At 48.0% G+C, this 13,809-nt stretch overlaps 1 protein-coding gene across 1 annotated transcript in view; it reads right to left on the bottom strand.

Moving 5' to 3' along the window:
• Window positions 1-13,809, bottom strand: part of ARHGEF26 (Rho guanine nucleotide exchange factor 26) — a 110,943-nt gene that overhangs the window by 5,845 nt on the left and 91,289 nt on the right. Inside the window, exon 11 of the mRNA XM_040974927.1 lies at window positions 7,471-7,677. Coding sequence (XP_040830861.1) covers window positions 7,471-7,677 — 207 coding nt within the window. The remainder of the gene's footprint in view (window positions 1-7,470; window positions 7,678-13,809) is intronic.

The following is a 13,809-nucleotide window of genomic DNA, read 5'->3' as shown; positions in this document are numbered from 1 at the left end:
CTCAGTCACCACTTGCTAACATGAAGGATGGTGACCACTGCATACTGTACCTGATCCTTTATCGACTTGCCTGCTTCTCTTAGAGACCATTAACTCTAGGAGGCCAGCGGTCAGTGTTGTTCTAACAAATATCATGAAATACTCACCAGGTAAGGTGTTAAGGAACTGGCTGATAACACCTGATCTTTACAACATTGCAAAGCAGGTATTACTACTGTAATTTACACTTTTTGAGAAAATGAAGTACATCTGGAATGTTCCATGCCTGCTCCTAAATAGTCTGTGATAAAAGATGTGGAGACTCTTAGCAGGGGGTTAACAAGTCTACCTTGGGGATAGGGAATGGTGCTAAGTGGGTCCTGTGAGGTGGCATGCATCTTTGCTTCCCACTTCTGATCCAGTTCCCCGCTAACTGTGCTCGGAATAGCAGCAAGTCTGTAGGCCTCCACACCAAGGTGGGAGCCTGGTAGACTCTCCCAGCTCCTGGCTTTGGACCGGCTCAGTCCTGGCCACTGCGGCCATTTGCGGAGTGAACCAGTGGATGAAAGTTTAACCTGTCTTTCTGAAAGTCAGTCTCTTTGTAAACACTGCTTTTCCAATATGTAAATAAATAAATCTATTAAGAATAAAGGTCATGGGGGAAGGTAGGGTGGGTGGAATCTGTGGTATGCTGGCAGACAAACCTGCTGCTTGAAGCATAGTGAGGTGGAGCCCAGGACAAGCTGACGTGTCAAGGAGAAAAACGCACAACGTAAACAGATAATGATGACCCCGCCTCCCTGTTACAAACACTGCCTCTCCTTAGCAGAAGGCAAAGGTTTACAGTGATTTTACGAGGAACAAGCAAGGCACGCGACTTCCTTTAAAATGACCTCCTAGGAAACACTGAAATTGTTGAAATCATCTCTACTAGGATAAGAGCTAAATTTGTCTTAGGTCCAACTGGACTTGTCAAAGTATTAAGCCAGCTGAACACCAAGTTATCTCAGGCAGAGAGAAAAGTGACCCACTCTTCTGAGTGGCACACCCAGAGGGGTTAGCCCTCTCCTGGAATTCTCCACCTCTCTACCCGGCCTGTTCAGCTGCGTGCCCGGAGCACGGGGCCAGCGGGGCAGATCTGGTGCCGCTGATTTTTCAGGCAAACCTCGTCTCCGGCCCCGAGTAGCCCTGCATTCAGCAGTGGCTTCAGGCTGCCGCCAGCTGCCAGCAGTCTGGAGGAAACCCTTCCCTGCCATGGCATGCTGCCTGGATGCTAATGGCATCCCTTAGACACGCTGGCTGCTCAGAGGGACTCGGAGGGCAGAACAACACACCCCTTGTTGCCCTCCCTGAAAGGAGCTGTGCAGTTTCAGTGCAGTCCGTCCCACCCCCTCTGAGACACTGTTAAAGCCGCATGACTGCCCCCTGGGGGTTCCACGAGCCGTGCCAAGCGTGGCATTTCAGGGAGGAGACGTGTGTGTTTTAAGGAATGCCACCGACACACCCATCATTGCACTCAGGAAGTTCAGGGCTCACTCACGGGCATCCATTTTCTCCAGGGACAATAGAAAATGGTCAAGATCAACTCACAATGTACCATGCACCAGTGCAGACTTGTCCCTGTGCCCAAGGAACAGAACAAGAACGGCTGTACTTGTGCAAGTTGGTGTGTGCTCTGCATTAACTTCCAGGACGTGGGGGACCTTTGCGTCCTTCAGCACACACCCAGTAGGCACCTGCCATGGCGTAGGCCCTGTGCTGGACTGGAGGTGTGAGCTGCATACAACAGGGCCCCTCTGCAGCATGAAAAAGCAGGAGAAGCAAACACACAGAGACCGCGGGAGTACACTGTGCTGACACCAGCAGTTCACTGGGAGCATATCTGCCACGGTGAGGAAGAAGCAGGGCTTGGCACGATGACTTACTTAGCTAATCCTCTTCTTGCAAGCTCAGGGATCCCAGATGGGCACTAGTTCATGTCCCAATTGCTCTACTTCCCATCCAGCTCCCTGCTTGTGACCTGGGAAAGCAGATGAGGACGGCCCAAAGCCTTGGGACCCTGCACCCGTGTGGGAGATCCGGAAGAGCTCCTGGCTCCTGGCTTCCGCTGCTCTTCACTTTTATCCCTCCTCCAGTGCCACTTTCCTTCCTTGTAGCCTACAAATTCAGCTGCGATTCCTTCACAGAATCCCATCACTGTGACTTCTGGATGGGGAAAGAAGTCCTTAGAGCCTTTTCGAGCAGTAGCATTGGGAAGTCAGTGGCTTTTGTTCATTCCCTCACACATTCAGCTTAATGGGGGAAGATGAGCAAAAACATGAAAGGAAACCCACAGGGTAAAAATTTGTCCCCACAAATATTTTAAGATAAAGCCTTATAAAACTGGGGATCAAACAAATATCCCTAATGCACTAAAATTACTTCTTCTTTGTCAAAACATGTAACTGATGAGAGCCAGTCTGGGCTGTGATTCCTGATCAACCTGAATGAGGTCAATTGTCTGTTTTCTCACTGATCAAAGGCCCCCTTCTGTCCATCAATGCAATGGAAGTCGAGGATAAGGATGACGAAAGACAAGCACCCTAGGAGACCCCAGAGAAACGTAACAATCCCCACATTCAGATTCTAGACTCAGCAACGAAATCAAAACACTGTGACCCGAAATAAACACATTTCTCCCCGCAAGGCTCTCTATATTGTGACTCTTCTCAAAGGATGGAAGTCTATGATTGTATCAGAGATACCATTTCTAATTGCATTCCGCCCCATTTACTTCCTGTTGTTAATTAAATCATTAACTGGACAGGAAGAGTGCAGAGTCTCCCTGCAAACAATGCCCCTTTATCAGGAGCCCAGAACTGGCTGGCTGCATGGCTGACAGCGCCAACCATGTTCATCAGGATCTTAGCCCTGTGACAATCAGATCTTTGACGATTCTGAGATGATCGTATCTTATAGTTAGTTTATATGATAGAGAGAAAACTTGTGTTCATCCATGAACACATCTAACACGCTGCTTTTCACTGTCTACACTGGCCCTGAATGACTCCCACACTCTGCTGTGAGTACAGAGCACCAAGGACGGCTTGCCTTGTGGTCCGTGCCAGCAGCAGCTGCCTGCGCTGCATTCCAGCGACACAGACAATGCGGCTCCCTGGCTCCCACACCGCTCTGGGAAGGCCCAGAGGGAGAAGACACGACGGTGGTAAAACATTCCCCTTCCGAGCTTCTGTGAAGGGTGAGCTTTTGTAGTTTTCACAGACTATTGTCTCGTTAGCAACACAATGACTCAAGATTTATAACCGGCAGAGACACACAGAGCAGTAAACACGGCTTGGATGCATACTCTAAAAAAAGTTTCACCACATCCTTACTAGCAAAGTTGAGAACAAAAATGGAATTTGGGGAAAGCTGACTCCAACAAAAGAGCAGCGAATAGAAACTGACAGAAAGGAGTACTTCCCTCAAGAGTATTCTACCTAGTCTTGGTCATAGCAAAGCTCATTTTATCAATTTGAAGTCTTCCCAAAATAGTTTCTGGGAAAATGTGTTGTGCAAAGCAACGAAGGAAGGAATGGCCCCGAGACGGGGGGGGGGCCAGCGCAGCACTGACAGGAGAGGGCTGTTAGCACCCTCCCAGGGGAGCCAAAGCGGCGTGCTGTGGTTAATCCTGCCGAGCTCGTGGAGCGGATGTGGGGGAAGATACACCGGACTCGGGCACAGGTAGAGCGGGCATCAACAGTGACACCAGGTCTCCACGCTGGAAAACCTGAAAGGCTTTCACGGTTCTGCTTGCAGAGTCCTGCGTGTTTGGTACAACGAGCGGGCGTGGTGGAGACCGAATTCAGCCCGGATGGAAGACACGGTCACAGTCGGAGGCAAACCAAGGATGCTCAGAAGGGACGCTGAGAAAGGCAGCTCGAGGCAGGGGTGGTACTGTCCACCGCTGGGCAGCCTCTCCGTACCATTAACCATAGCTGCAAGAAGAGTGCTCCCCGTCGGGGGGCCAGCGCCAGCTCCGGCTGCGGCCACGACTCCTGGCATGGTTTTTAAGCCAATAACCTTGCCTCTGTGAGTCTTAGTTCCCATCAGAGAAATAATGGGAGAATTGGGCTATATATGTATAATCATACATGTGTATATGTTATAACATCCATATTATCAAAATTGTACATGAGCATGCCACTAGGGTCAGCATATATTTGATGGTTTGAACACTTCTGAGGATTAAAAAGGGTGTTGCTCATCATTTTTCCAGAAAATACATAGACGACGGACCCTTGAAAGCCAGGTGCACGGGTCACCTCACCTGTCCACTTCCCTCAGCGCTGAGCATCTTCCCTTCCCTGGAAGTGCCCTGGCTTCCTTCTTCACGCTGTGCAGCCAGCTCAGCGCCTGGTACATCCCAGAAACTCAGCCAGTATCTGCCCCGCGTCCTCTGGGTGAGCATGCCTGCATTCCTTCTGGAACCAACGCCATCGGTCTATTCTTCCACAATTTCACTCTTAGGAAGCTGAACTGCCCTTGTGCCAAACAGCTGAACTTCTCCTAAGATTCACTTCATATTCGGTATATTCCCAGGAATGCACTTAACTGGCAACATGTTTTCAAAAAGTAAACATTTGGGTGTGAACCCCACTCTTCCTCAGGTTAAGGAACAAGCGTCCAAAGGTGATATATATATATAATCACATACACATACATATGTCAACATACATACATATATGACGGTCTACACCTCTGTACTTCCACCAGTACACATGAAAACCTTGTTTTCCAAACTAGATTAAAGATGGACCATATCAGCCCCCCAAAAATCATAAATGAGAGCTCAAAGCACATATATTCATCCATGCATTTCACAGAGCTCAGCAGGACAATGTACTGAACACAAAGCAAAGCCCTGATGGTTCAGTACCTGGTAACCCAGAGCTGACCTTCAAGTGCAGCAAACAGCAATTTGTTAGGCCTTTAAAGAGCAGGATTATTTTTTAAAGGAAATTGCCTCCTTGGTTGCAATTGTATTTCAACAGCAACGCTGTTTCATGTTGCATAAGCATTGTTTGTTTATTTGCTTCTCAGCTCTAACTAAAGGCCCGAGTGGATGAGCAAAGAGAATGAGATTCACTCCTTTTGTACCCACAGAGACCTCTGCGCTCCTGGCCCTTCTGGAATGTTCTCTTGCTATTACAGAACTACAAATATGAGTCATGCCATGGTTTTACTGTGATATGACTGAATAGCCTGAGAACAAGTTGGTTGAGGAAATGTACAGTCATTTAGTCCACAGTAAGAACCAAATGCAAGGGGTGGAACAGTTTTAACTACACAGTACCTGGGGAAGGGAGACCTTGGAGCAGAAAGACATGCAAGCTCACCCTTTGGAAGAGTCTAAAACACACATAGCCAAGTTTCTGTCAGGAATGAGGAAACAGGCAAGTTCGGATGTGTTGGTCAGGCCTCAAAGAAGAACACAGAATTCTTGAAAACAGTGAGCAAAGGCAGACGCACTGCCACCACTAATGTGGTTTCTGAGAATTCTCGATGGTTTCCGGACAAGGACTAATCTCCAAAGTGTTTAAGATTGTCTCAAGCTCTGGGTCCAGCACAGTAGCCTAGCAGCTAAATCCTCACCTTGCATTGCCAGTATCCCATGTGGGTGACAATTCATGTCCTGGATGTTCCACTTCCCATCCAGCTCCCTGTGGCCTGGGAAAGTGGTAGAGGATGGCCCAAGGCCTTGGGACCCTGCACCTGCATGGGAGATCCAGAAGAAGCTCCTGGCTCCTGGCTCCTGGCTTCGGATCAGCTCAGCCCCAGCTGCTGTGGCTGCTTGGGGAGTGAACCGGTGGATGGAAGATCTTTCTGTCTCTCCTCTCTGTAAATCTGACTTTCTCACAAAAATAATAAATAAATCTTTATTTTAAAAGATTTTTCTCAACGTCCCATAAGATCCAAATTTCAGACACAGCAAGTTCTGTTTTTGAAAGATTTATTTGTTTTAAATGTGGAGCAACAAAGAATGAAACAGAGCTTCTGAGATCTTTTGTCTGCTGGTTCACTCCTCCAAGGGCTGTGCCAGCCAGGTCTGAGCCAGGCCAAAGCCAGGGCCTGCATCAGCAGCCTGACTTCCCACACTGGGGCAGGGGGCCAAGTTCTTGGCCACTGTCTGCTCCTTCTCAGGTGCATTAGCAGGAAGTGGGATCGGAAGTAGAAGATCCAGGACTTAAACCAGCACTCTGCTACGGAATGCTGGCGCCAGTCGCAGCAGTCTAACCCACTGCACCACAATGCAGGCCCCATCAATGTCATTTTTAAGGCAAGTTTCCCCCCCCAAAAAGGAGTTTAGCTCTGTTTGCACTGGCCAGATGTTAAAGCCACTTGCTTTTTTAATTTAAATTAATTTTTTAAAGACTTATTTATTTTTATTGGAAAGACAGATCCATAAGGGAGAAGGAAAGACAGAAAGATCTTCCATCCACTGGTTCAATCCCCAAGTGGCTGCAACGGCTGATGCTGAGCAGATCCAAAGTCAGGAGCCAGGAGCTCCCTCCAGCTCTCCCAAGCTGGTGGAGTCTTAGGCCATTCTCTACTGCCTTCCTAGGTCACAGGCAGGGAGATGAAAGGGAAGTGGAACAGCCAGGGCATGAACTGGTGCCCACATGGATCCTGGCACATGCAAGGCAAGGACCTTACCCACTAGGCTATTGCACTAGGCCCTCAAGCTGCTTTCTGAGTTGAAGACATGCCTTCGCTGAGCCCTGGCCTTGCATGTGCCCCAGCTCACAAACATGCAGAGAGACTCAAGGAAGAAGTGGAGGTGACAAGGAATCGGGGGCTTGGGCTTTCCTTCCACTGCTGCACCTCCGCATGACACTCAACACAACACCTGCCCATCGTGTCAGTTCCAAACATTAAATCCCTAGGGTGGGCTTGGGAATCACCCCTTCCGCTCAGTGAGGGGACTGACTGCTCGGCAGCTGCTGGCGAGGCTACAAGCACACACGGGATGCCTGCTTTGCCTCTGCTTAAACGCTAGCTTGGAGAGAGCTCATCAGTATGTTTCCTTAAACCAAGCATCCTGTGGCAGAAATCGCTAGGGTTTCCGTTTCTGGTTGAAAGCAGGCGACTGAGGGATCACTTCCAATGAGTCGAGCGGCTGACTGAGTCACATCCCTTAAGGCTGGGGGTTGCATTTTTTGTTAATCATAAAAAGAACACGATTCTTAACTCACTTAACTCACCACCTACATCACGGCATATGCAGTGACAGCAGTGACAATACCCATTTCTTGTGTTACCGAGGCAGTCATGATGAAATGATGACGTGTAACACCTGCTTAAACCATCCACGCAGGATGCCTGGTGCGTAGCAGGCACTTGACAACAACAAACAGCAGCTGCCGTGTGGCGGGAGTCCGTACATGAGGGCGTGAGGCGAAGGGGACAGACCTCCGCTGCCCCGAGACTTCTTCCCTCGCAGGTACTTACTGCGTCTCCGCCCCGAGCAGCATCTCCACCTTCTCGTTGGCATGGTTGCTCAGCACCGTGAGAGTGAAGAGGTGACTCGTGGAGCTCTGTCTTGAGTAAAGCACGGTGGAACTGTTCTTCCCCGGAGAATTAGGCTCTTCGCTGTCACAGGATTCCACCAGCAGCTGATCTCTTAGGGAGTAATCGTTGACGTTGTAACTTTCCTCACTATAGGGGGAGGGGAAAGAGCACGGCAGTCATTCAGTGGAGTGGACTGTGGCGTGTCGGGTTCAGCTTTTGTAGGGGGGAAAGTGGCAGGGGCTAGGAAAGAAGGACGGAACAACTTTAAAATATAAATTGGAATCTGTTGAATTAATCTAACCTCCATGGATTAACCTCCATCGTTCATTGCTATTTTTATTTATTTCGTAGAGTAGAACTGCATGGCAGGTACAAAAGCAATTTCAAAGCATGGGAAACCATCTGTTTCATGAGGGATCATCTGGGAACTGTTGTTACAAGTGAGACGAACATGCGAACATGCGTCCTGGCAGCGAATGGGCAGACACACCTGAAACCCACCGATGCTCTGGGCTTCAGGACCTCCCCGGTCTCGGAAAGGCCACGCGGAACCGGGACGAACACACCACTCCCTAACCTATACCTGGTCTTTTCAAATCACCTCCTGCGAAACCCAGCCCTAACAACTGTCAAGCAAACCAGCTCCTAGCACGTCACTGATCCTATCTTCCCCCCATCTGTATCATGTCTTCTGGCTCACACATATCTCATTACCCAGCTCAGGCTTTTGTATCCTTAATTATAACCTTTTTCTACATACACCTTCATCTTTTTGGTTGTACCTGGCGAATCCCAAACCCGGTTAGAGGCAGCTCTCTCTCTATTCCACATGTGTACCCTTCTAGCTATGCATGGAAGAGCTCTATGTGTAACTTAAACAATTGAATAAATATGTAACAAAATTCTAATGTATGCTGGAAATGGCAGATACCTTGTTTTAAACCTTATTTAACAGTGAATTCAAATGTATGGGTTCAGGGGAGCTAAGAGGACAGAAAAATCCTAATCCCAGTCGTACACAACTAGGGATTTCAGAACCAGCTACCTTGTTCAAGATTTTGTGTTACTTGTTTTTATCTCTTGTTGCAAATCTGCCCCTGCCACTCTTTGTAACTCTTCCTTCCAAAATTTGGTTTCCCAAGGTTCCACCATTACAAAAGAACAAACAGCTATCAGTAAACAGCAAACTATTACCTTCACTTGTTACCAGGATAATAAACTGTATTATTGGAAAATTAATAGGACAAAAAGTTTCCGAGACCTCTCCTAAGACTATATAACGTCCAGCACATCCACACCCAAGGTATAAATTGCTTTTTATACACAAAATGAAACTTACCAAAGCACACGTGATATTTATACAAGAAGGAAGCAGAATAATACACTTCATAAACAAATACGGTTATGTCTTTAAGAGACCATGCTTACTAGAAACAAGGAGGTCTTTTTTTAGCAGAGTATAAAAAGGTTGATGATGTGTAGACAACTTAGAAATGCACTTAGTAACACAGAACCCAGAAGGAAAACAAACATTTTAAAAACTAAGTATCAAAACAACATAGAAAACTAAAGAAAAATATGATTCAGGATTTTTTCTTACTATCCTCTCTCGGTACCTTCCGATTAATCTCTCTCTCTAGGATTTATTTTTATTGGAAAGTCAGATTTTCAGAGGGAAGGAGAGACAGAGAGAAACATCTTCCATCTGCTGGTTCACTCCCCAAGCGGCTGCAGCAGGCTAGAGCTGAGCTGATCCCAAGCCAGGAGCCCAGAGCCTCTCCCAGGTCTCCCATGCTGGTGCAGGCTCCCAAGGCTTTGGACTGTCCTCCATTGCTTTTCTAGGCTACAAGCAGGGAGCTGGATGGAAAGTGGAGCAGCTGGGACATGACCTGGCACCCATATAATCCTCGGTGTGTCCAAGGTGAGGAATTAGCCATTGAACCATCGCACCAGGCCCAGTTAGTCTTCTTTTTGTTTGTTTAAAAAATTATGTATTTCACTTGGAAAGTCAGAGTTATGGAGAGTGAGACAGAGAGGTCTTCCTGCTGTTGCTTCACCCTCCTAAAAGCAGCAGTGGCTGCAGTTGAGCTGGTCTGAACTCAGGAGCCAGGAGCTTCTTCCAGGTCTCCAACACGGGTCCAGGGTCCCAAGGACCTGGGCCCCTCTCTTGTTTTCCAGGCTATAGGTATGGAATAGGACTGGGAAGTGGAGCAGCCTGTACACAAACTGGCACAAGGATGCTGGCAGAAGCAGAAATCAGAGATCTAACATTTTAAACATGAGGTTCATGCAGGTCTCTAAATAATGCTTATATCTCACAGGTATTTCCAAAGACATGGGTACGCTACAAAGTTATATTTTAGATGACTCCAGTTCCTAGGAGTCTTCCGCATAACGTGGCTTTCCCTATTCTATTATCCATGACAGAATTCAAGAAAAGCATTCATAAGAACCTGAGTAAATTAATGTAACTGAGCTATGTAAGTCTTTCCCCCTCATTCTCTTAATTTTCAGGGTTTACATTTCCCCAGTGGTTGCTTCAATACAAATAACAGTAGCCAGTATGTTTCATCAAGGCAGTGTGTCTTTTAGAAGCAACCAGAAAGGATAGTCCATTAGCCATTTTCTTAAGCAACACCGCTGCAATGCCCTTGATGAGGGCGCAAGCGGCTGGCTGCTGGACCCGGTCGGTGGCCGCTGGACCCGGTCGGTGGCCCCTGGACCCAGTCGGTGGCTCCTGGACCCGGTCGGTGGCCGCTGCTCTTTCCCAGGTCCAGCTCAGATCACCTGTGGCCATCTTGCTCCTGCGTGTCCCCCCCTGCGTATCCATTCCCACACATCTGTGAAGCCTTTTCATTTCATCAGGAAACTCTTCCCACATTGTAAGCTTCTGCTTCCAAAACAGGGCAGTCATTATTTTATCTAACCCAGTACACTTCTGCACCACGAAACGAATCATATAGTTGTTTACATTCCTTTCCCGACGCTTTTAGTGACTCCGCTGAGCAGCAGTGAGGTAAATCGATGATTTATTGCTGTCAGCTTCCATTCAAACCCAAAGGAATAAAAACTGCAGATTCTCTCACTCCGAAGCCCGTGCCTCCCCCTCCCACATGCACCCTCAAACAGACTGTCTCATGAGAACCACGAACGCTTTCCCACGTGAAGCTGTTGGAAACTGAGACTTGTTCTTCCCATGCCTGGCCATCTCTCTCACCCTGACCTGGAAGCCTAACGCGGTGTTAAACTACGTGCTGCAGGAGGAGGAGGGAGAAGACCGCCCAGGGAGTGATTCAGGGCCCGCTCGCCTTGGCCCTGCTGCCCGACACCCAGCTAGGACAGGCTAACCTAGCGGGAAGCTCGCCCCCTTCCTCAGGCAAGCTGATAGGAATCAGACTTCCCCGTGTTTGTCTCCATCACTTAATAAACATATGGCTTACATAATCTCTGAAACTATTTGGATCGTGGAATTAGGAAGTTAAATTGCTCAGAAAAGGGCAAATGGGAAAACCACCTTTCTGTGCGTGGAGAAGTTTATACGGAGACTTCCTGTGATTGTCTTATATGTGCTCCAAGTTTCCCAGCTGTGCATCAGGGCCGCCTGCTTTGTGTGAGCAGCTGTTCCTATCAGATGCAGCAATCGAACCAAACCTAAAGAACTCTTGCTCCCAAGGTGAAAACAAGCGGGGGTCTCCCTGAAGAAGCCCACTTCAAATAACCTTTGTTGTGACACATTTTTGTTCTTTTCTCACATGAGGAAAATTCTTCAGCAAAGAACTAAGGATGTGAAGGGAACATGAATCTGAAGCATTCCCCGCCTCTGGAAGACATTATTTAATATTAAGCAGCTCAGGGCTGACATGGTGACACAACAGGCGGAGCCTTTGCCTGCCCCGTTGACGCTGGCATCGTGTATGGGCTGGTTCGGGTCCCAGCTGCCATTTCTAATCCAGCTCTCTGCTTATGGCCCGAAAAAGCAGTGGGCCATTACAAGAAGTCTTTGGGACCCTGAAACCACACGGGAGACACAGAAGCAGCTCCTGGCAGCTGGCTGCAGGTCAGCTCAGCTCCGGCTGTTGCAGCCATTTGGGGAGTGAAGCAACGGATGGAAACATCTTTCTCTCTCTCCAATAAAAATAAATGTCATTAAAAAAAATATTGAGCAGCTCTATTAATGGTCAGTTCTATTATGTGCAAGATAAGCCAGGGGCAGAAAAACTGCCATACGGTGAACAGTGGCTTAACACATCACTGCAGAGTACTTTAACTTTCCCATAATTCCTATAAAATTTGGAACTTCTCATACTGGGCATATATTTATTGCTTTCACATAAGGAAAAGTTAAAAACAGCACGTGATCTCCATCTGATTTAAAAGACCAGTACTGCGTATATTCATAAGCTAGAGTAAGCATCAGCAAAGTGGGCTGACCCAGCCCAGGGTCACCCTGGAGGGGGAGGAAGGCAATCTGTGATGTTTTCAATGACCTTTTGTTTCTCACAAGGGGAGACACGCAGGCATGGATGGTTCAGCCTGGAGTTTAGATACCAGTTAAGGGTCCCCTGACTCACACCATGTGCTTGCCTTCGGTACCCAGCTCGAGCTCCAGGCTGCATCTTCCTGAAGCACGCCCAGCAGCAGCAGGGATGCCTCCACTGATCAGGTTCCTGACACCTGTGCGGGGGACCTGGCCTGAATCCCAGTTTCCGGCATCAGCCTCAAGAGAAGATGCTATCAACATTTATCCACAGCAAAACACTATACACATTGGGAACAGATTCTCAGGACAGTGCCATTTATCTCCCACCTGTTCAGTACCTCCCCCTGCAAAGGCGTTAGGAACATCACATGGCCTTCCTGTTGTAAGAAGACCTGTATTGGGCCCGACGCGATGGCGCAGTGGTTAGGTCCTCGCCTTGCACGCCTGGGATCCCATATGGGCGCCGGTTCTAATCCTGGCAGCCCTGCTTCCCTTCCAGCTCCCTGCCTGTGGCCTGGGAAAGCAGTCGAGGACAGCCCAAAAGCTTTGGGACCCTGCACCCGCGTGGGAGACTCAGAAGAGTCTCCTGGCTTCGGATAGCATCGGCAGTTGCGATCACTTGGGGAGTGAATCATCGGACGGAAGATTTTCCTCTCTGTCTCTCCTCCTCTCTGGATATCTGACCTTCCAATAAATAAATAAATCTTAAAAAAAAAAAAAAAGAAGAAGACCTGTATTAGCACCTGTGGTGCCAAGACAAATGTCTCCTGAGTGAGCAGCTGCCTGACTTTCTCAGACCCTGTGTTTACATGCCACTGAAATGGGTCCCAAGGTCACCACAGCCTGCCAGAAGCCACCAAGCCTGACAGCCCCACCGTTTTCCTCACTGGACAGAATCCGGCGATGCTGAGCATCTGTGATATCCTGAAACACCGTCTTCCTCATCCCCAGCCTTCTCGGAAATGTGTAAGCCGTGCTTCTTTGGGGTCACTCTCTTAGACCCGTTCGTTCACTTTTCTCTTAGGGGGAGTCAGGGAGGGTTATGGCTCTGGCATTCTCCCAGAAGTGCTGATCCACGGGATAATATGAGATCAAAGGACATTCTTGTTATTCGCTGCTGAAACGTGCATGATTTCAACTCGTTTCCCTTCCCCTTCTAAAAACATAATTTTTAAATCTACACTGGATTGTGTGCTTAACTGGAATAAAAATACATACGTCAGGATACACTTAAATAGCAGAACAACTGACATACGACTGATTACGAAGGAATACGCTACTGTAATGATACAGGGGAAGGCAGTGTGGAGAGGTGGGGGACTGCGGAGGGAAGCAGGGAAATTCCAGAGCCTATGGAACTGCACCATAAAATAATAAAATAAATAATTCAACGCACTGAGAAATATAGTGAGGCACTGCTGGGATGAGGCCGTTGGGCTTTCCTGAAGTTCATTTCCAGAGGATGAAATTCTTCCCCAGATTGAGGCTGGATTCGGTTTTAACCCGTGCTGTTAGAATTACAGCAACAAATCTTGAGTGGAGCGAGTCCTAACTTTAAAGCAGTGAAGACAGCAGAGCAGGCAGAGTGCGTGGTGTGGGCTGAATGTCTGTCACTCATGCCAATCTCTGCTTTATGAACTGAGCAGCTTCTCACCTGTGTAATGAGGATAATAAGACTGAACTCCCGGGGTTACTGTAAGGATTTAACAAGACAACACACTCATTATCTCATTGTGTTTAAAGCTCTTACAGTCATGCCTACATTACTGTAAATACTCAGTAAATGTTAGCTATTACAT

This window comes from Ochotona curzoniae, unplaced genomic scaffold (assembly GCF_017591425.1).
Source record: "Ochotona curzoniae isolate NIBS_2020 unplaced genomic scaffold, NIBS_Ocur_1.0 contig_2599, whole genome shotgun sequence".
Classification (NCBI taxonomy): domain Eukaryota; kingdom Metazoa; phylum Chordata; class Mammalia; order Lagomorpha; family Ochotonidae; genus Ochotona; species Ochotona curzoniae.
Note: the sequence above shows the minus strand (reverse complement) of the source record. Positions and strands in the feature narration are given on the sequence as shown.